This window comes from Trifolium pratense, linkage group LG7, assembly GCF_020283565.1.
Source record: "Trifolium pratense cultivar HEN17-A07 linkage group LG7, ARS_RC_1.1, whole genome shotgun sequence".
In the NCBI taxonomy this organism is placed as follows: Eukaryota; Viridiplantae; Streptophyta; class Magnoliopsida; order Fabales; family Fabaceae; genus Trifolium; species Trifolium pratense.
In genome coordinates this window covers 52,675,595-52,696,765 of record NC_060065.1, presented here as the reverse complement: position 1 = coordinate 52,696,765, position 21,171 = coordinate 52,675,595, and the positions used below count along the sequence as shown (strand labels likewise).

Sequence of the window (21,171 nt, the reverse complement as noted above, 5' to 3'; positions counted from 1 at the left end):
CAACGACCTTAACACATGATACATACCAAAGTGAGTTGGCCCCCCTTTTATGTTAAACTATTGTTCGACGTGCTCATAAATATAATGTACATTAAAAAATGGGGAGTTCTATTGTGGATGATGTGAAATGTATTATTAAAATAAGTGATGTGTACACGTGAGACTCGTTTAAATACAAAAAATGGAGAGTTCTATCGCGGATGGTGCGAAACATAAGCCTTAGCATTATGAAAGATAATTGTACTTAGCTTGTACCATAAGTGAGTGTACTTGCATACATATCTATCTAACCAACGACCTTAACACATGATACATCATTATCAAAGGGAGTTGGCCCCCCTTTTATGTTAAACTATTGTTCGAGGTGCTCCTAAATATAATGTACAATGACAAACCTTTCTCCAACAAGATTAAATCCCATGATAAGATATTGTTTGTTGATTGTTTTCCATTAAGTACGATGATGAATTTGAAATGAACTAGTTAGTAGTTAGTAGTACTTGTAACAAACATATATAACATAACCTTACAAGGGGAACTCCTCTATATATTGAGGGTAATTGTCTTTAGTACTAATGAATTTTATTAGGGACATGTATGGCAGGTACACCGATTATTTTAAAGTTGCTGATAAGTTATAAATGTTGCATATTGGATTGGATTTCATTTAAACCATCCACAATTATTCACTAATAGATAGATTTGTATTGTACGTTCTATTAAAAAAATAAATAACTTGGAGATTGACCTCAAGTGGTTAATGTGAGCTCTCTCTATGATTGATCGTTCGAAAGAGCGCAAGTTCAATTCTCAATAGGAATAATTTTTGGCCAAATTTTTCTAACATTTGTATAAAATTCTTACTTTTAGTTGAAATTGTCTTCATGTAACATTTGCATAAAATTCTTGGTAGATTCACTTGGTTTACGTGCAAAACCTCTCGCATGTCTTATGTATTTCTTACCCTTTTGAACTATTTCAACCTAAGTTGAATATAAATTGAATAAGATTATGTTTGAGTAAGGGTTTGCCAAACATAGTTAATTTAAAATAATTGAATATCTATAGTTTATAACTTAATTCAATATTCTATATATTTCCAAAATAATTACATATGAGTGAAAGGCAAACGGGCAACAAGTTGTGCCGCTAATTCTTTTTGGATCAATGGCGATGTTTCTTTTGTTTTATTTTTAAAAAAGTGGATCTAAAATGCATAGGAGAATAAGACATATTTATTTGTATCATACTCCCTCCGGCCTCATATATATATATATATAAAAGCAAAAGTTACCTTTTTAGATTCATTAGAAAAACAATGTATCTAATCCAAATTATAGACAACATACATCTCTTTTTGAATGAATCTAAAAAAGTAATTTTTGCTTATATATGAGGCCAGATGGAGTAGTCGATTCATCTTGATTTTCTAGTGTGTATAATATATTCTAGCTAATGTTGTTACTATTAGTTCCAACTCTTTAAAGTTTGAATAAATATCACCCTTAATATTGATATTTTAATTGTATCCAAAAAAATATATTGATATTTTAATTAATATTTCATAATAATATATCAAAGAAATTGTCTCTCGAGAAAGGATTAAAACCACTTAATATCAGAACTGACCCCCAAATTAAATTAGGCGATCCAATACGACGGATACTGGTGGTAAAAACCAAAAAATAAAAAAAAAATTGTCTCTGGATCAAGAACGTGTTGCCAATTTTGATATTTTATAAAATAAAATAAAAAAATGACACTTATCTATCCTTATGATGCAGTTGAAAAGTATATTTAATTGAGCACTTAAGGTTTTTTTTTACTTAAAAAGGAATTCATTCAAATTCGTAGAATACATCGAACAATACAAATTCAAAACTGTTAAAAACTGAAAAGAATGAATCCACAAACAAACTAGCAGCACTCATGTTAATAACATACTGTACAACGACACAATGTCAGCTAATGTGACAAAGCATACAAAAATGATGAGATTGAGGTGCTCGGAATACCCATGTCTCTGAGTCTGCAATGTTGACGGCGCCAAAGTCATTGTTGAATATTCACCGGATCAAATATAATCAGTGAATCTGAACCGAACAAACACCGTACCAAGACAACAACCAATAAAACGCTGCACCAAGACGACGACCAACAAAACGTCGCGCTAAGACGATAAAATTACAAAAAAAAGCTAAATATATGTGAAGATCATTTATTTAATTGAAAGGAAATAAAAAGAAACAATTTAGATGAGTGATTTCGGGTCTAAAGTTTACTTAATTAAAAGGCCTCATATTTTGTTATTTTCAAAAGGAAAATGTTAATGAGTGTCCTCGTGACACTCTTTAAACATCTTAAATAGTAAGTTTTTGTGAAAATGTATGAAGTCAACACATTGAAAATTAAAATATTTTACTTTTCGCATATATTATTTTCTTAAATAAAATACTTAACGAGTATTCCGGGCACTAGTTAGCAATACCCAAAATTGAAATACTTCACTTGTGTATTATGCACTTTGCCACACAATACCTCATGTCCCATGACTATTTGTCCTTTCATTGCTTGTTGGACCAAATTTACAGTGTGCAAATGTGACAACTCTTTCACTATTTATAAACTTATTTTTATCGTTGAATTTAAGTCTCACAATTAGATCAAATATAATATAATATGTTCCCCAAACTTAGCTCAATTCACAGAGATATTATATTATAAAAAATATATATAATACATAATGATCGAATAGTAAAAATAAACATGTATATGATGTAAGATTTATTTCACTTGTTGTGCCAAAAACCTATTTAATACTGTTGTTTTCCATATAATAAGCACTTAACGATACTTCCTTCACGAATTTTTTTTCTACCCCTACATTTATCCCTATACCCCAACAATTTTTAAAATATGTCAAGAAAGTAACATAAGTAACATGGATCAAATTAGTCCTTATCATATCACTACTTGCACTACCAAATGATTTGTGGGATATGTGTTTTTCTTACTTCCTTTTCTCTTCATATTCATTTTTCCTCTTGATTTTACCATTTTAATTTATTTTTATTAGTTTTTTAAAAAAATAAGCTAAATGAAATATATAAATAGAGTTAAACCTAACAAAAGAAGATTTACAAAGTGACCGGAAGAAAATATATACAAGATTAACAAAACCGCTTTAAACAGCATAAGTTAAAGCGAAAAACAAATTTTTTCTTCCTAGACTTTAACTACCATCACAATACACATTTCACCTTATCGATCATCGTTTGCAGACGATGTTTTATGGGCAAAAAACTTGCTATTTTTTTCTTTTCAAAGTTGTCAACAACAAGCCAACCAAATCACTTGTAAGTCTGGTCGAACATCTTTACCAAAAATATAAACATTACAAAATTGCATCACATGTTCATCGACAATATTGGATAGATGACCATTAACACCTAACCAATTGGGAACTTTGCTCCAAAACACTTGAGAAAAATCGCAACAAAAAACTAAGTGATTAGAAGTTTTCTCGACTTCACAACCACTTACACATAGTAAAGAATCCAAATGTACCGTTCTGTGGCGAACCAAATTATCTTTTGTTGATAATCTATTATTTAATAACTGTCATTTAAAAAGAGACACCTTCAAAGGTGCAATCGTGTTCCAAATAACATACAATGCTATCAGAACAATATGAGTTAACAAATGATAAGCTTCGCTAACGGAATAACATGTATCGGGGACATGACTTCACTTTCATTGATCTGTGACATCAACCTATAACAATACGTGATCCAACGCAACAAAACACTTCAAATACAATTCATCTTCACATGCAAACAGATTCCGGCGCCATCTCCACCCCTCACCCCCTTGATACATCTCTCCCACCGTAATCTTTTTATCAACAAATAAATAAAAAACTCTAGAAAATCTAACATTAAGAGGTTTCTCACCTAACCAATTATCTTTTCGAAATTACCAACCATCCTACTATATTATATTGTTATTCTCGAACCAACGACCTACACTCACTCGCCCATCTTCCAAGCCATATTTAGCAACCAACACTTTAAACCATAATCCCTCTTGATCTACCAACAATATCCAATTCCACTTTCCTAAGAGAGATAGATTAAATTCTCTAACTCTCTTAACCCCTAACCCTTCAACCTCCCTATCAAGACAAACTTTTACAATTAATCACCACTAATGCATTCATTCAATAATCATCAACATTAACCCCCACCAACAAATTCTTTTGAAAATTAACGGTTAACCTTTATTTTTTTTATTAGCTAATATCGTTAAATGCCACATAAATAATTTAACAATCTAAGTCATTATTTAAGAGACAATTCAACGAATGATATCGGTTCAAAAACTATATTGGCTCTTTTTTTTTTTTACCAACCATAAATTGTTTCAAGTAATTAAAAATATAAACATCTTATAACCATGAATTCAATCGTTGACTCTTCTTACGTATAGAAAAAATTCATCTTCTATTTCTTTTAGTGAGAAAAAATAAAACCGAAGCATAGGAGAAAAAAATTCATCTTCTATACTCCACAAATTTTTCAACAAATAAAGATGGCAAAAATTTCGTATCTTTTAATACAATAGTTCTTTTTGCATGGGACAAAAATGTATATAAAGGACAAGGCAGTATATACCTTTTATTTTTTGACAAGAATTAAGGTACTATTTCTAAAAATATAAAAAAATAGAGATAATTAGAAAGAAAAAAAAAAGTAATAATTGTGATTGGTCCCGCATCGAGCGTCGGTGATCGCTGAATGGATTTTGTTTTTGTGTGTATCAAATGAATGAATCTGCGTGTGATACAATCATTCAAATAAATATTAATTTTAATTTGTTTGAGATCCACCACCTATTTTTTTTGCTTTTAATAATTCATTTTAGATCCATATCTCATGCTCCATCACCGTTACACCTTCATTTGACCAACCTTCTTTATTTCTTTTCCTTTCTTTCAATTTCAACATTTTTCCTTTCTTTAATTAACTCAACATCTTTTTTGTTGGCACACTAATATAGACTATAATTCATGCATAATATTAGTAATAAAAAAAAAGTATAAAAAATGACATATCACATTTTTCTATTTTCATGAATTATTCTTAATATATGTCAAAAAAAAAAAAAGAATTATTCTTAATATAATGATTAAAATTATTCATAAAGGTTTTCAAACTAAAAAATACAGTAATGTTTATAAAAGTTTTGTCACACCTCTAAAAGTTAAATAATTTTTTTTCTTTTTCTTTTTGGATTTCATTGATTTGAAATAATTTTATACGAGACACTATTAAATAATAAATATAGACATCTCATAAAAAAAATATAGACATTGATTAAATAAAATTATATAAACAAAATTTGAAATGTTAAATTATAACCATTTGAATAAAAAAAAAAGAATTTAATTTATATGCACCGTCGGTGTAAAGTTATTTTGCACATGCGTCCAATAATATACCGACACATCATGTATGGTAATTAAAAACACATGATGTGTCACATTCATTAAATGATGTGGCAACGCGTCATTGGATGTATGTGTAAAAAAAAATTACACCGACGGTGCACAACAATTAAACTCAAAAAAAAAAACTGTAAAGATAATTATATTTAAATTAAAAAAAATTAAGTTTCAGTTCATTTCTTCTTGAAAGGTACGCATAATCCTGCTTTGCAATTTTTACATTTTTGTAACTTTAGCTTTGTTTTTTTTTTTTGACATATTGTAACTTTAGCTTTCTTACCTTTAAACAATAAGAATTATATACAAAAAATAGTAAATCGAATATATATAAAAAACATATTAATAAAAGTAGGGTTATTCATTTCACACAAAAAAAATGTAGGGTTATTCAATAAAGGTACAATTTTAATTACACTTCGGGTATTATCCATTTAGGCAAAATATTTTAGGAAATAATATCACATTATAACATACTAATGAAATATAATTAGGGAGAAAATTTAGGTAAAGTATCGTATATTCTTTTGGTCATATTTTCAATTAAAATTTGACACATCAACTATTTTTTTCATGTCAGTTTTTAACAAATTAACACTAAAAATGGAGATATATGGTAAAAAATTGTTGATGTGTCAAATTTTAAGTGGAGAACATGACCAAAATGATATATGATATTTTACCTAAATTTTCTCTTATAATTAAATATAGAAGAAATATATACCATTCTTAAACGATAACTCGCAAATTTTACACCTACGCCGCCCCCTTCCACGACAACTCGTATATATTTACTTGGTGAATATATGTACCAAAAAAAAAACTTCTTTTATGAAATAATATTATGACATACCATTATAAAGCGTCATTCTTTATTTATTTATTTTTTTACGAAAGAACATCATTCTTAACTCTTAAGTAATTATATAAAGATATCTGTTATTACTCTTTGAAACTTAAAATCTTCTTGACTATAATAATAAGGTCGAAACCGGGATCCAACTAGCACAAACTTTTTCTTATATAAAAATAAAATCATTATTATAGGAAAAATCAAGAACTATAAGGTATCTTTTTCTTCTTTTTCTGTTTTTTTTTTTTAAGAAAATGTTTGAAATTTTGTAAAAATAAATAATAAGTTGTGAAATTATCACTTAGAAAAGAAAAATAAAAAATTGATTTAAATCACGAGAGTAGAATGAGGGCTTCCACATAGTAACACAGCGCCTGCAAAAACAAAACCTAATTTACCAAACTCAGACACAGAGATTTTCTCTTCCTAATTTCCTAAGATCTTTCTTCTTTCTTGTCTCAATTTTATCTTCACTTTCTCTCTCTCCGTTCTCATATCACTGCAATGTGCTTAATTTCATCACTCTTTCACAACTATGCCTGAGGTTTGTTACTTTCTAAATCCCCTTTTTACCCCCCTTTTAACACTAGGTATTGGAATTTCATGCTTTTTTTCGTTTTTTTTTATCTGGGTATTTTTTATTTCTGTTTATAATGGTGGGAATTGATGAAATTTGGTTGATTTTGTTGCCTTGCGTGAAAAATACAATGTGTGTAATTTCACTGTAACATGGTTAATTATGGTTAATTACGTGGTTTTACAAATTGGGTCAGTGGAGATAATGTTTTTGTAGCATAAAGTTTGAATTTTTGCGTGGTTTTGAACCAATGATTTTTTTATAGTTTGTTTTGTTGAAATTTGAGTTATGTTGTGTTGTGTGGAAGTAAAGGGTGATAATGTGTGTGTTTGATGAAATTTGATGGACTTTTGTTATGTTTTGAAACAGGATATTCCTAACATGAAGGACTCTTGGTTTTTTGACAAGAATTTTAACGGTTTGGAGGATGAGGTTTTCGATGATGTTCTCCAGTTTTTTGATTTTCCATTGGAAGATGTAGAAACTAATCCTGCTGAAGAAGATTGGAGTGCTCTTGGAGAGCCGTGTTTTGATGTGTTTCCAGAGCCACCGGTAGGATTGTGTGCCAAACCCAAAATTGAGAATCCCCAACTTGGGAATGGCTTCTCTGCTCCGGTGAGTATAATCTCGGTAATTATGCTAAATTGGATTACTACTTTGATGTTTTTGTCTGGTTAACTTATTTTCTGATGTATTGTCTCTTTGGTAGTAGTTGTATACATGAAAACTTGTGATTACCTGATTATACTTCAATGCAGTGATCTTATATTTGATGTATTAATTGTATACATTGTTTTATTATGTGAAGTTGAAAACGACGTCAATCTATCGGCTTGCTGACCATGGTTGTTTTGTTTGAGATGCTTTATGTTTATGCTTAATGAATGAAATGTTTTGCGGAATTTTCAAATAGGACCTTTAGTATGAAGTGTTAATGCTGTTAGTTAGACAGCTGTAAGTCTTTACAAATTAGAACTTTTGCACGACGAGTGACTTGCTAAAGTAAACTAGAATGGCGGCTATGAAAATTGTCAGATTGAACAGAAAAGTATATTAATTAGTAACTAAACTACTTTGTGGATTAAAGAGGAGATGTGTAGGATGAATTTGGTGTCATTTAGGTTAATGTGAGTGAAAAAAATGGTTGTTACGCGTGTTATAGATTCAGTTGTCATGCTTTTAAATATATCTAATACAAAAAATCGTGGAAGGATCCTCTACCTTTATTGCGGAAAAGCCGCCTGCCTTTTTTCTCGAAGACATCAATTCTGTCAACCTTATCTCCCCATTTTTTATCATCCTTCTCTCTCTCTCTCTTTTACAGCCTAAAGGATCTGTTTCATTCTCGGGAAAAAGGTAGGGAATCTGTTTAACTACTTATAATTGTCCTCTGTATGATTTTACGATTCAAACACTCTGTGGTGGTACTCAAAATTCCCTTGGAAGTGTGCTGTCGATATTGTTTACTCATTCTCGGTACTCGGTAGTAACAGGAAATCACAAAGAGTATATTATAGTTAAAAAATTGACGAGAAAGGTTCCCCTGTTTCATCTGCTGCTGCACTAATTTGCTGTGGAGATGCTGCTATTGTTTTGGCTATATTTTGCAGTCTTTATGCACCTAAAATTCGAACTTTTCATGGGTTTCACAACAAAGGGAGGAGGAAGGTAGGAAGCTTTGAGCAATCTCTTTCCTCTCCCATTAAATTTGCCGGAACTTCTCTTGGTATACATTTTTGGACGGCATTAGAAGACTTTGGAAAATAAAAAGATGACAGAAGAAACATAAACGGGAAAAAGAAAGATATAGGTTGGGAAACGGGTCATCTGGTTAATTTTTAGTTGTGTTGTAGTAAAGAATTAGCAATCACTATTGTTTGGTTCTCGGATTTAAAATTGTGTTTATGACAATTTTTGTGTTATATATTGCTCATAAATTTTATTCAGTTAACTTAATTGTTTGTCAAAAAAAAACATTGTTGAGAGGTCTAATAAGTAGTAACACAAGCAGCAACATCGGTAGTCTTATAAGTTATAACATGAACTTCTATGTAATTAATTTGCAGCTATATTGATAATTTTTAAATATATTAGTTTTCACCATGTAAATTTGTAAGTCTCAAGTTCTAACAACACCTTGGTACTCATACTTATATTTATAGGCTGTTCTCCGAGAAAGTGAGGAAGTTTCTTTTCAACTATATTAGAACAGTGTTTGGTTATTTTGGATGATGAATAAATGGTATGCATGTGTAAAAAAGATGTATATTTACTTCCTTAAGCATTAGACTATTAGATGAATGTGCCTTGTATGATAATATTTGGTAAATGGTGGGATCCAGTAATAACTAACTGGCCCCTTGCACAAAGCAATTTCTGTTTCTGCTGAAATTTAATTTGATGAAGCTTCTTGCAACTTGTAAGGTGACTGAAAGTAGACTTTGCTGATTATAGCTTTTTAAACGGATATAATTCAATATAATGAAACAGAAAATTGTTACGTATCAAGTCTCTTTAGTCACACTTTCTTAAGAGACAAGAGTTTGAGACCATCTGTGAAGTATCGTAAACTGAAATTGTAATAAGTAAGTTGTTTGAGTGACTTAGTTTATTTGAACTGACAGCATCTGATAATTGATAACTATACTTTATGATTGTGTTTTAGCGAAGTAGCATATCACACAGATTCCTCTTTCAATTATTAATTCGAATAAGCTTATGCATTCGATGTTGCATCCAATTTTTATATTTCATTTTTAGTTGGTTTGATGGTAACTTGGCATTGCAGTGCAATGAGATCTCCCCAATGATAAAAGTGCCAAGAACTGCTGGACCAGCATATGGAAAAACTCTTCCCAACAATGGATCTTTCTTTGAAAAAAAAGTTGTGCTTCAATACAGCCCGGTTTCTGTTTTCGAAGGAAGTAGTGCTTCCTCAGGTGAGAATTCCAGCTTTGATCTGCCTGTGATCCCAGTAAAGCGTCCTCGAAGTAAACGCCGGCGTCCTTCAAGCTCAAATCCTGTATTCTCGCTTTCTTTCATTGCTAATCCATCGGCATTTCAAAAATATCTTAAGACACCTGCCTCCGACTCAGATTTAAACAGAGTAAAGAAACAAAGAAAAAAGGACGACTCTGTGCTCTCAGGTGATGCTGAGACAAAGAGATCCTCATCACAAGAATCAGCTATCATTAGAAAATGCACACACTGCGAGGTCACAAAGACTCCGCAATGGAGAGAGGGACCTAAAGGCCCAAAAACACTGTGCAATGCTTGTGGTGTTCGGTACAGGTCTGGACGCCTCTATCCTGAATACCGTCCTGCAAACAGCCCTACTTATGTAGAATCAGTCCACTCAAACTGTCACAAGAAGGTTCTGGAGATGCGAGGCGTAGTCGTCAAAGAAGGTGTTAGGGGACGTTCTATGTTGGCTTCATCAACTCTTTCCGGAAATTCTGTAGGACAACAACATTCTCATGGATCTTATTGACGACGAATGGTACTTGTACCAGACAGGAACCTCCTTTGTTTGTGGTTTTAATTTTAATTTTAGTCTATGTTATATTACTTAGCATCATTTGTTTAATTAATGTAAATTGATTGGTGATTATAATAAGGTAGTTGCAGCAGATCAGTGATTAGTGCTTTGTTAGGCATTGAGGAAACATTAAAGTTGGAAGAGGTTGAGAAATGGTATGTTAATGTAGATGTATAACTTGATGATGATGATGATGATGACATGGCATGGCAGTGAAGCTACATGGTTGCTGCATGTGCTATGAAGACATGAAGTCAAAGGATTAATTAAAAGACAATGATATCACATGTATGGTAACATGGCACAAATCTGTTGTGGAAGAGCACATGCAATGCCTATTGTATGAGCAGACAGCTTCAAAATGGGTTTTGTTATTTACCATTTTTATAAACAAACTATTAGAACTTGTTTTTTTTTTAGCATTATTAGTTTGAAGAATTAGCTCCTACTTAAACTTTGGTGGTCAGTGTCTGCTGATCTATAATTTGTTTTATAAGGATTTTGTTGTTGATTTTAATGTATTTTATTATATTTTATACATTTTAAATATTTTTATTTTATTGAATGTCCATTTTACTATTTATTTGTTTCATGCTGTCATTGTCACTATTTGTTATGTTACTGCTGTTCATGTTTTGTTTTTGACAGTGTGCAAGGGTTTGTTGATTTTGCTTTGAACAAGTTTTTTTTTTTTTTTTTTCTAGTCTATGGTGCACAAGTGAGACAAATATTTAACCTTGCAGAGACTTGTTTTCACTATTTGATTACTAAGTCTCATCATTTAATTAAATGAGATGTGATGTGACATATTGGTCTAACCTAACCGTGAAACTTATTAATTCAATGTTGAAAATATGTTTGTGTGCGAAGAAAGACTTGTCTCAATTGTGCATGGTAGACAAAACCTTGTTTTTTTTCTTCTTTTATTTCGAAAACTTAGGGTGAAGGAATGGTGCCCTAATCCAAGGTAAGAAAGACTTTAGGACTCAAATATCACTTACAAAGGTAATTACATTTACCTCATTCCAAAGATACTAGCGGAGCTCGAACTCGGGACGAGACTTCTCTGATTTAAGACCTATCTTTTTACCATATTTTGGAGTTAGACAAAACCTTATTTAGTTTCACTCGTATTTTGTTGTTTACAATGAAGCTGAGAATCGAACCTAAAGCTTTTAGAATACTACATAAACACCTCACTATTAGATCAAACACGATGGCTTGTTTCACTCATATTTGATGAGCCTGTTTAGTTTTTTTTTTTTTTTTGGTGAATTTTGATGAGTTTATTGGACTCTAAAAACTATTTTCTGAAATTATATACAAATGTATTGCAATAACTTGATTTGTGCTCTATAAGCTAAATTTTCAAATATTCTGAAAACTATTTTCTTTTGCTGTAATTTGAATATCATGAATGAGAAACATAACTCTACCTGAAGAGTTAACATTGTTGTATTTATAGGGCTAAATTTGAATCTAAGTGAATTATGAAAACTAGTTTACCTAACATAAACATAAATAATTTAGCTGTAAGACTGGAAAGACATAATTTGAACACTTGCACCAGTACACCACCCCAACTCCTAACAAAAGGCATGGGTTATGTGTGTCCCATAATAGAAGTGAGTAGCAGTGTAGCACACCATTACTCCTTATGTGTCCCACACCAGTTTCTAATTCTCCACGTTTCTAATTAATAGGCTTAAATTTTAGGTTAATTGCATATTTAGTCCCTTGTGTTTATTTTAGGTTTCAATTTGCTCTCAAGTTGGTCCCTTGTGTTATTGATCTCAACATAAGTTGGTCCCTTTTGTTAATTTTTGAGTTAATTTTTTCTAACTTTTTGTTAAATTTTGAGTTAATTTCTTCTAAAACTTTCACATAGTACTCTCCTAAGTGGTCCACGTACACAAATGCAATAGACAAGTCGACGATTTAAACAAAAATCTGACGAAAAAGACCAACTTGAAACTTTTTAAACATAAGAGACCAAATTGAAACCTAAAATAAATATAAGGGACCAAATATAACGATTTAATCCTAAATTTTACGTGGTTGATATATCATTGATACTTTTAGAAGTTTATTCGGTTTTAAATATAGGAGAAAATTTTATATAAAAATAAAAAATTTGGTGAGTTGAGTTTCAGAAGTTCACTAGGGTCAGAGTTTGCCTCAAGCTCGAAGAATGCTTACAGAGGTACTTAGATATTGTCTGCCAACAAGGTTCTAAAGTAAGCATAAGAAGTTTGAATCCACCCACACTTTTGCAAAGTATGAGTCAATTTATTATCAACCGGATTAACTTAAGTTGGCTTTACTTAACTATAAATAAGATGTTTCGTATATGTTGTGTTTGACCATTTAATTTTTTTTCTGCTAAATTTTGCTCTTTGAACATGGTCCCCCAATCTTGATTTCATGGCTCCACACCAAGAGGATTGAATGGAAGGGTAGTTTACAAATATATACCTTTTAAAATAAATGAGTGTAGTTAGAAATCAGGAGGTGTAAGTATCATCTTCTCATTGTTTGGGCCTTAAAGTATTGATTGTGAACATTGACCAGATTGATCCAATACAAATATAAACCGGACTAGTTATTCATGTCTCCAAAGTCAGAAACTTTTATTTCATACCCCCTATTTATATTCCTACTCTCAAAACACATGAACTATTCAAAATATTTTTAATTAAAATAAATAAATAAACTAAAACCAATTTTTTTACTTTCTAAAATATTCTAATTATTATTTTTACTGAGACTGCATCAAAAGTAATCTCTTCTTAATTATACACATAAAGAAAAAAAAATCAAGGAAAAATAACAATGATTGCTAGAAGAAAAAGAATGAGACACATAATCAAATAAAAATCCTAATCTTCGACAAATTAAAGGGATACTTATGACAAACAAATAATTCACAAGATTGATTAGGGATTAAATTTGCCCGTGAATGGAGTTCTCCGTAGATACTATTTTATATGAAGCGTCGTTAGTGGGAATTTTCTCTCAAAAGAAGTTTAGAAATGAGGATGAAGAGCATACTCCCGTTCCATGAAGTGTAACAAAGTTTTATATATGCATTCAATTAAATCACATCATAATACTTTATTTTTAAATTATCTTTTAAAATGTATCTAGAAATATTTATATAATGAAATTTTAATTAAATGTATATTATCATTAGGAAAATGCTAAACAGTGCCCCCGGGGCACTAGTTAAGAATGCAAAAATAGTAATTTGGCATTGGAATTTGTGCAGTCAACTTCTCGAAAGTTTAAAAAGTGTTATTTTCTTTTCAAAACTTTCTAATTTTGGTTTCCTTAACCAGTGCCCCCGGGGCACCGGTTAGCATGACCCTTATCATTATATACTGTATAAATTAAATTTACTCTATGCTAATTGATTTGTTGAATTGAATATGTATTGCACGTGTAAAAGCTACTATGTGTTTATACATAACATGTCCCATTTTTTAAAGGAAAATTAACTCTTTGAATTGAAATGGTCCTATGTCACCTTAATAAAGGAACTACATCCACCCTACTACCTTTTCTTTTTATGAGGCAGCCTATTTTTTCTTATAGCAAGCACCAATCTAGCTACCTACCTCTGTGGTTTAATTTTTTTTATTTTTTTTGTAAAGATTTAATATACCCTAACAACTAAGGGTTAAGGCATGTATAAGTTGTTGGGAATAAAATAATTAAAAGTACATGTATTAATCACAATGCAATAAGGGCTTCTATCCTTCGTACCATAACATTCTTTGATATGCAGCAAATGTAATTAATTTTTACTATATGCATACCATATCCTACTACTTTATGGGATAATCTAGGTGTATGCTAGGATCAAAATAATTCATTCTTCCTATTTTTGTTTATGCTTGTACTATTTATTCATTCAAACCAATATATTTGATTCAAACCAATAAATACAGTACTATTTATTTCATTCAAACCAATAAATACAGTACTATTTATTTTGCTCACTAGATATATTTGATTTAAATTTAAATAAAATACATTAAATTATTATTCATAGTTAAGATTGGGAGAGTATGGTGTTTATGATCTGTTTGTGTTGTATAATCCTAGTAAAATAGACCAATATATTGGCTGAAGTTCTAAGTATGATTTACCACTAAATTCTTTGTTACAAAGAAAAATAATTAAACAATCCAATATCAAAAAATTTAAGGACATTTTGGTAAAATCCTACCTTTCTTCTCCCCCCCCCCCCTCTCTTTCTCTCTCCATCAATCCAATTGGATCTCCTCACCACCACCATTGTCGTTGTTTCTGTCTGTGATTCTCCGACTCACTCTTGTCGTCCGCATCTCTCTTTAGTCGCCAAGCTCTCAGTTCTCTCTTTGGAGCATCGGTGGCGGTGTCCGACGAGAGAGAACACATGGGGGGGTAGTGAGTTTTGTTTTGGTGGGTCGATTTTTTTTTTTTTTTTGGTGATGAGAGAAGGAAATTCTATCATAGGCACAACCCCAAATCAATAATATTTAAAGCTATCTGATCCACAGTAAAAGTCTCGGCCCTTAATCCAACAAGTGGCGAAACTTCAGTCAAATCCATACATGCATGTTTTCTGCCTATCCACCCATACACCATCATATCTGTTGGTCTGAGAGTTGATCGTCCTTCATGTGAATCGGTCAAAAAGTTCACAAGGCCTCCTTTTTTACAAATATTCATGTGCGTCTAAAAATATCAAAAAGGACATATCGAACAAAGTCGTGCTTGTATTTGAAGTCTGGAAGCTCTCTAAAATGCACTGTGTGATCCCCAAAGTTGTCTTACGACAAACAAGACAAACCTCATCAATAGTAAATAAAGGGATCATAAGGCGGTATTTAAGGATAATGTGATACTCCACTGGTGACATATGCTGACCTAATTCATCAATAAGAATATCAAGAAGAAAATTATGATCATGTGCGGCTTGCAAACACTCAAAAACTGTTTTCTGTCTTGTGGTCATACTAAACTTAACTTTCATGTCCTGAACAATTTTACCAAACAAAACACGCGCCAAACACATGTCAGGCTTTAAAGGGGATGATGTCCTTCCTAGTAAAATTGCTCAAATCAAAATTAGAAATCGTTTCATGAAGATCATCCAAAACACGACCAAAATCAAATTTATACCACATACTCCACTATTTCTCAATATATCTATTAAATAAAATTTTCTCTTTCTTAATAAAGTAAGGATAAAAATGACTTAACATAACAATATTTATTATTTCTTAATCTATGTGTAAAACTCTAAAAAAAACAAAAGTTTTAGGACGAAGAGAGTAGTATTTTAGGAAGAAAAAAAAAACATAAATGGGCTGGGCTTGAATATTTGGGCCCTATTAATATGGGAAGTAGCCCGAGATTGAAGAATTTGTATTTTTTTTTTACCAAAGTATAAATATTAGTAAAAGTTACTGTAAAAGATAAACTTCCTTATTATTGCGTCTAGAAGGTAGGTAGATAAGGGTTTGTGAAGATGTCATCTTCTTCAGTGAGGTATGTCAAGATTATTATCTGTTTAAGATAAGATCGTTTTGAATTTATTAAATTAGTTTAATCATTTTATTGTTTTGGTAATGAAATATGCAGTGAAAAAAGGTTTACTGCCGTTGAGATTGAAGAAGAATACGACACTTTTAGAGATGATATCTATATGTGGCAACAAACGTTTGATAAGTCTAAATCCAACGAGGACAATGTCATTGTAAGTTCAAGTTTATTTCAAAAAATATTGTCAAAATGCATGTAGAGGTTTTTAAGTTGCTTAATTGCTTATTTGGTCTCTTTATGATTATTTTAGGTTTTGATTTGGTTCCAATCAAATTTTTGGTTTTTGTTTTTTCACCACCAGTTAATCTGGTTCGGGGGTCAGTTCTGTCATCAAGTGGTTTCAGTCCCCTCTTGATCGCAACTCTTGATCGCAGTTGCGGGATTGAACCGCGGTCCTCTCTATCAAGTTCAGCGTCAATCTCTGTTGAACCAACTAACGATTGGTGGTTCCAGTCAAATTTTTGTTTAAATCTTATACCTGACTAATGGATTTGTGTATGTGTACAACTTAAGAGAGTACTATGTGAAAATTTTAGAAGAAATTAACTCAAAATTTAACAAAAAGTAAAGAAAATTTTAACTCAAAGTTTAACGAAAATGACAAACTTATGTTGACTTCAATAACATAAGGGACCAACTCGGAACTTTTTAAATGGGACCAAATTGAAACCTAAAATAAACACAAGAGATTAAATATGCAGTTAAGCGTTTCTAGGCTTGTAACACCTAGGTCCTATTTTTAAGTAACGGAAGATAACTGGAAGCCCTTAAATGTTACTACAAATTACCATGTTACTTAAAAAAATCTCAACCTATATGTTACAAATGTCAAACTTATAGACCTCTGGATGCATTTTGGCTGTTAAGTTTTTAATTGGATCTAAAGTAGTAATAGATACATGATGGTGGTTTGTTTTGATGTTGCAGAAATTTCCAAAGCGTGTTGTTGAAGAATGTTTGTCGAAGGAACAGAAGTCGATAACATTGATTTATGAAGAAGATGTTAAGTCTTATGAATGCGATATCGAGACTATGAATGATGGAAGTAATGAGAAATATATTTCAAAAGCATGGTTTCAATGTGTGGAAGAAATGGGAGTGAAAGATGGAGCTAAGTTGTTGTTCACTGCCCAAAATCCCCCAGAAAATATGGATCTTCCCCCAACAAAAATGTATGTTTATGTTATCGAATTCTAGAATGGTAGTTGAATCAAGTATTTGCAATGTTTTGTAACTTTTGGAAGTAGTTGAATGTTGTAATAGCAACTTATCAGGTGAACCTTAGTATGGAAACTGTTAAATTAAGTGATGAATTTGTTTGAATGTTATAATTTAAGTTTATATTTTAATGTACTATTGAACTAGAAGCATTATAATAGCAAACAAAGGAAAGTAGAATATATAATTAAAAGACTTTGAGCAAACATAGCGATTTGGATTAAGTGCAGTTGCTGATTCGCTACACAGCTGCAGTCAATCATAAGGACCGTCCGATTAAGATCGAACGGTTCCTATTTGAAGACAGTTTTTAAATTTTGTTTAGTATTAAATTTTCATGATTAAATCAGGAGCTTCCCCCAACCCCGTTCGTTCTACCGTCCAAAAGCCGTCGTTCCTATTGGGTCGTGTGTGGCAAGCAGTTGGTCCTGACTCTAACAAGTAAGTAAACCATCTTTGAATGCCCGTGCATTCATAGAAGGTAAATCAGGACAGGAACAGTCTCCGATAGTCAGGTACAAGCAAGTAAACCTTGTTACTATAGTTTGCGCTACTGAGATCATCGTTTATTGGGAGAGAGAAAGCTTTTGCGCTTGGGATCTTGAGCCAACAACATTTTTTATTGTACGGTTATAAAGTTGTTGACTGCACGCCGTCACTAATTTCTGATAGAATCCAGGTCTCAAACAAAGACTTGACAAAATAGAGGTACAATACAAACACTAAAGACATGTAACATTTTGTCTTTGTAGTGAGGACTTATTGAAAAGTAGACTTAAATTGGTGACATAGTGACATTTTCTACAACATAAAAACGTGACACTTATGTTTGTGTGTGAAAGATCAAATTTGAAGCGAATAGTTTTCCCAATCGTGAAGAAGTTTGTTTGACAAGTTTTTCGACTCATATCCTATCGATGTTATATTTGAATCATTAGAAGTCATGACCGAAAGCATTTGTTTAATAGGTCGTTCTCCACAAAGGATAACAAAGTTGAAGTTGTCTTGTCTTGTATAAGAAACCTTGATAAATTGATGGGGAGTTTCTGCAAAAGATGGAAAAGAAGCTACAATTTTATACCAGTAAGTGTGAGGGATAAAGTTTTTCATCTTTTGAATTACAACATTAAAAATTTTTGTCATTGCTTTTCCGAATGACTTATGTTGTGTTTCGCATGTTGTGCTGCAATTTTATACTAACTGAAACTGAAGCAAAGTCTAGCAAATTTTTCCTAACAAAATCTAGACGATAGATATCACATATTGTGTTGGGTCTCGTATGTCTAGAAGAAATTTGACACAAATTTTAACTTTCTTTGTCTCAAAATTTTTGTGTATAGTTAAACTTTGAGAAATACTTAGACATACAATTTGATATCAACACTATATTTTAATGAGTTTCGAGAAATTCTTGAGTGAGTTCTCACCTAATCATTAATGATTAGACACAATCAATCAAATAATTACAAATAATTTTTTTAATTGTGTCTAATCATTAATGGTTAGGTGATAACTCACTCAAGAATTTCCCGCAATTTCTCTGATCGAAGAAAACTCTTTTCTTTACTCGAGATTAGCAATATGGAAAGTTTAGCGAGCTTAATATATACAAGTGTTATTCCGTGAAATAACTCGAATTTCAAATCATTCGATGAGCTAGTTCAGGTTTACACCAATGATAGTCACAATCAGTGCAAGGGAACTAGGGAAGTCAAGTAGTTAATCACTGAGATTCGCTCGCTCCGAGTAAATCAAGTTTAGCGCAACTCAAAACCTGAGTTCCCAAAAATACCATGTCTTTCTTGGTTGGTAAATTTCATATATTTCTTTTCCTCTTCTCAAATCTAACATCAACACTTATTTTGTGTGTATTATTTTATAAGGTATATGATACATTGTTAATTTTTGTGTGTCTAAATAATATAACTCTTGAAGTTTTTCTAGTAGCACACCACATCACCCAAAACCAATAATAGTTTGGTGGGGATGGGGTATATGTATGATCCATTGTAAAATAGTATGGACTATATAGTTGACAATGGGACATGTATTATGTATATACACACATGTTACATGTATTTAGAGCTAAGATAGCTTTATGATTTCATCAATTATCATTGTCAGAATCAGACCAAGATCAGAGGAGAAGACAGTGACACCCTTTTTTCTAATTTTTCTCATCTTTGTTGTTTTGGGCTGTCACAAAACAATTGCGAAAGTTATGTTCATATGTCAATTTTTTGGGGCCCATTTCCCTTATGTCGTCTTAGGTATGGGCCATGTTTGGTTTTGGAAGGAACCGTGACATAATTCTTTGACAACTTTTCCTTAACAAAAATTGATTCTTTTGCCATTTTGGATGCATGTAAGTTTTGATGGAACACCTTACCTTATTATGTAGCCTTAACTTAGCTTAATACGTCCCTTAAATAAATACCAACATAAGAAAGGTGTTTATATGGGATTAGAAGGAGAAATATTGGACCCGTTTGTTTTAGATTTTTCAGCAAAAGAATCAACTTTTTTTGTTTTTTTACTTGTGGTTGTTTCAGATTTCTTTTTAGTAAAACATCATTTTTTTTCCTTCAAAATCTATTTTTTTGAAAATCATTTTCTAAGAAAATAGATTTTAAACAAATGCAAAATAGCTTTAGATTTTCTTCAAAATCTTTACAAAAAAAATCTCTAAATTTTTTTCAAAAAAAATCACTTTTTTTTTAAATCTTAAACAAGCAGGCCCATTATTTATTTGTTTATAACATGTGACATTATTTATCAACAATAAATATATTCAATTGGTAAGAGTTTTTTTTTTGTTGGTAAAATTGGGAAGAGTTTTAGACCACTTAAGTAGATAGTCGAGGAAAAAAAAAATCTTATTTTACTTTGGAGGGAGGTTATCAAACAATAAGACTCATGAATCATGATGAAGGGGAAGGCAATATTGTTTAATAATAAATAAAAAAAACTTGGCCAGAAAATAAAAAAAAATCACTACCACACTAAATTAAAATTACAAAATAAAATTAATTTAGTGAAAGAATTTACAAAGAGAAAAGATGTAATCATGTAACTAAATTTAGTGACAAAAAAAATTAAAGAGACTTTTTTTTTCATCACTATTTAATTTCAATACTTTTTTAGTAGTAAATAGCACTTTTTTTTTTTATATAATGGAGGGCCTAGGCCCAAAAAGAAATTACAACGAGACTAGTCTAGGAATACTAATCACACCTGTATCATTAAGGAAAACATGCGTAATTTGAGTCGGGCATGACTCATACAAAACTCAATTAGAGTTATTTGATCTTTATCAATCCATTCTAATTTTTTACCTTAATATGAATGTGTATAATTGTTTTTTATATGTAGATGACGAAGTGACAAGTATCACCTAAAATTTATATAAAATTATGAGATTTTAAATTGAAACTGAAATAAAAATGTTCAGTCTAGCAATATCAACATCGGGAAGTTATTTCTTACTAAGTGCATAATCTCTAAAAGCAAAAATATCATTTCATAAACGGCACTATTAATATCACAATTACTATAACTTACAACTATGAATGAAGTTTCTTTAATTAGAACAAACAATAAAACAGAAGAGAAGAGGGACGGCAAAATGTGTGAATTTATTTGATGAAATAATGACCTTTGAGTACAAGATAAGAATAATGAGACTATACATAATATTTATTTATTATCCAAAACATTTTGTTTCTTCAACATTGATATAGTTTCCTTCCATGTGTCTATCATTACATTTCATCTTCATGTTAATTGTCTTGACATTGTGTGTCGGTATCAATGTTGATTCTTAACCAACCAATCCAATTCTTTCCCAAACCACATCTTTAAATTTTGACTATTTTTTCCTTCTCTTTAAT

General features: G+C 31.1%; 2 protein-coding genes across 2 annotated transcripts; both read left to right on the top strand.

The window, feature by feature from the left end:
- The first annotated feature begins 6,665 nt into the window (after window positions 1-6,665).
- LOC123898706 (GATA transcription factor 11-like) lies at window positions 6,666-11,026 on the top strand. The gene is made up of 3 exons (XM_045949721.1): window positions 6,666-6,900; window positions 7,303-7,548; window positions 9,722-11,026. Exons 1-3 carry the CDS (start codon window positions 6,892-6,894, stop codon window positions 10,421-10,423), a joined length of 957 nt encoding a protein of 318 aa, XP_045805677.1. The 5' UTR covers window positions 6,666-6,891; the 3' UTR covers window positions 10,424-11,026.
- Window positions 11,027-15,931: 4,905 nt separating this feature from the next.
- On the top strand, window positions 15,932-17,394 carry LOC123898894. Its single transcript, XM_045949926.1, has 3 exons — window positions 15,932-16,009; window positions 16,103-16,217; window positions 16,991-17,394. Exons 1-3 carry the CDS (start codon window positions 15,990-15,992, stop codon window positions 17,258-17,260), a joined length of 405 nt encoding a protein of 134 aa, XP_045805882.1. The 5' UTR covers window positions 15,932-15,989; the 3' UTR covers window positions 17,261-17,394.
- The last annotated feature ends 3,777 nt before the right edge of the window (window positions 17,395-21,171 follow it).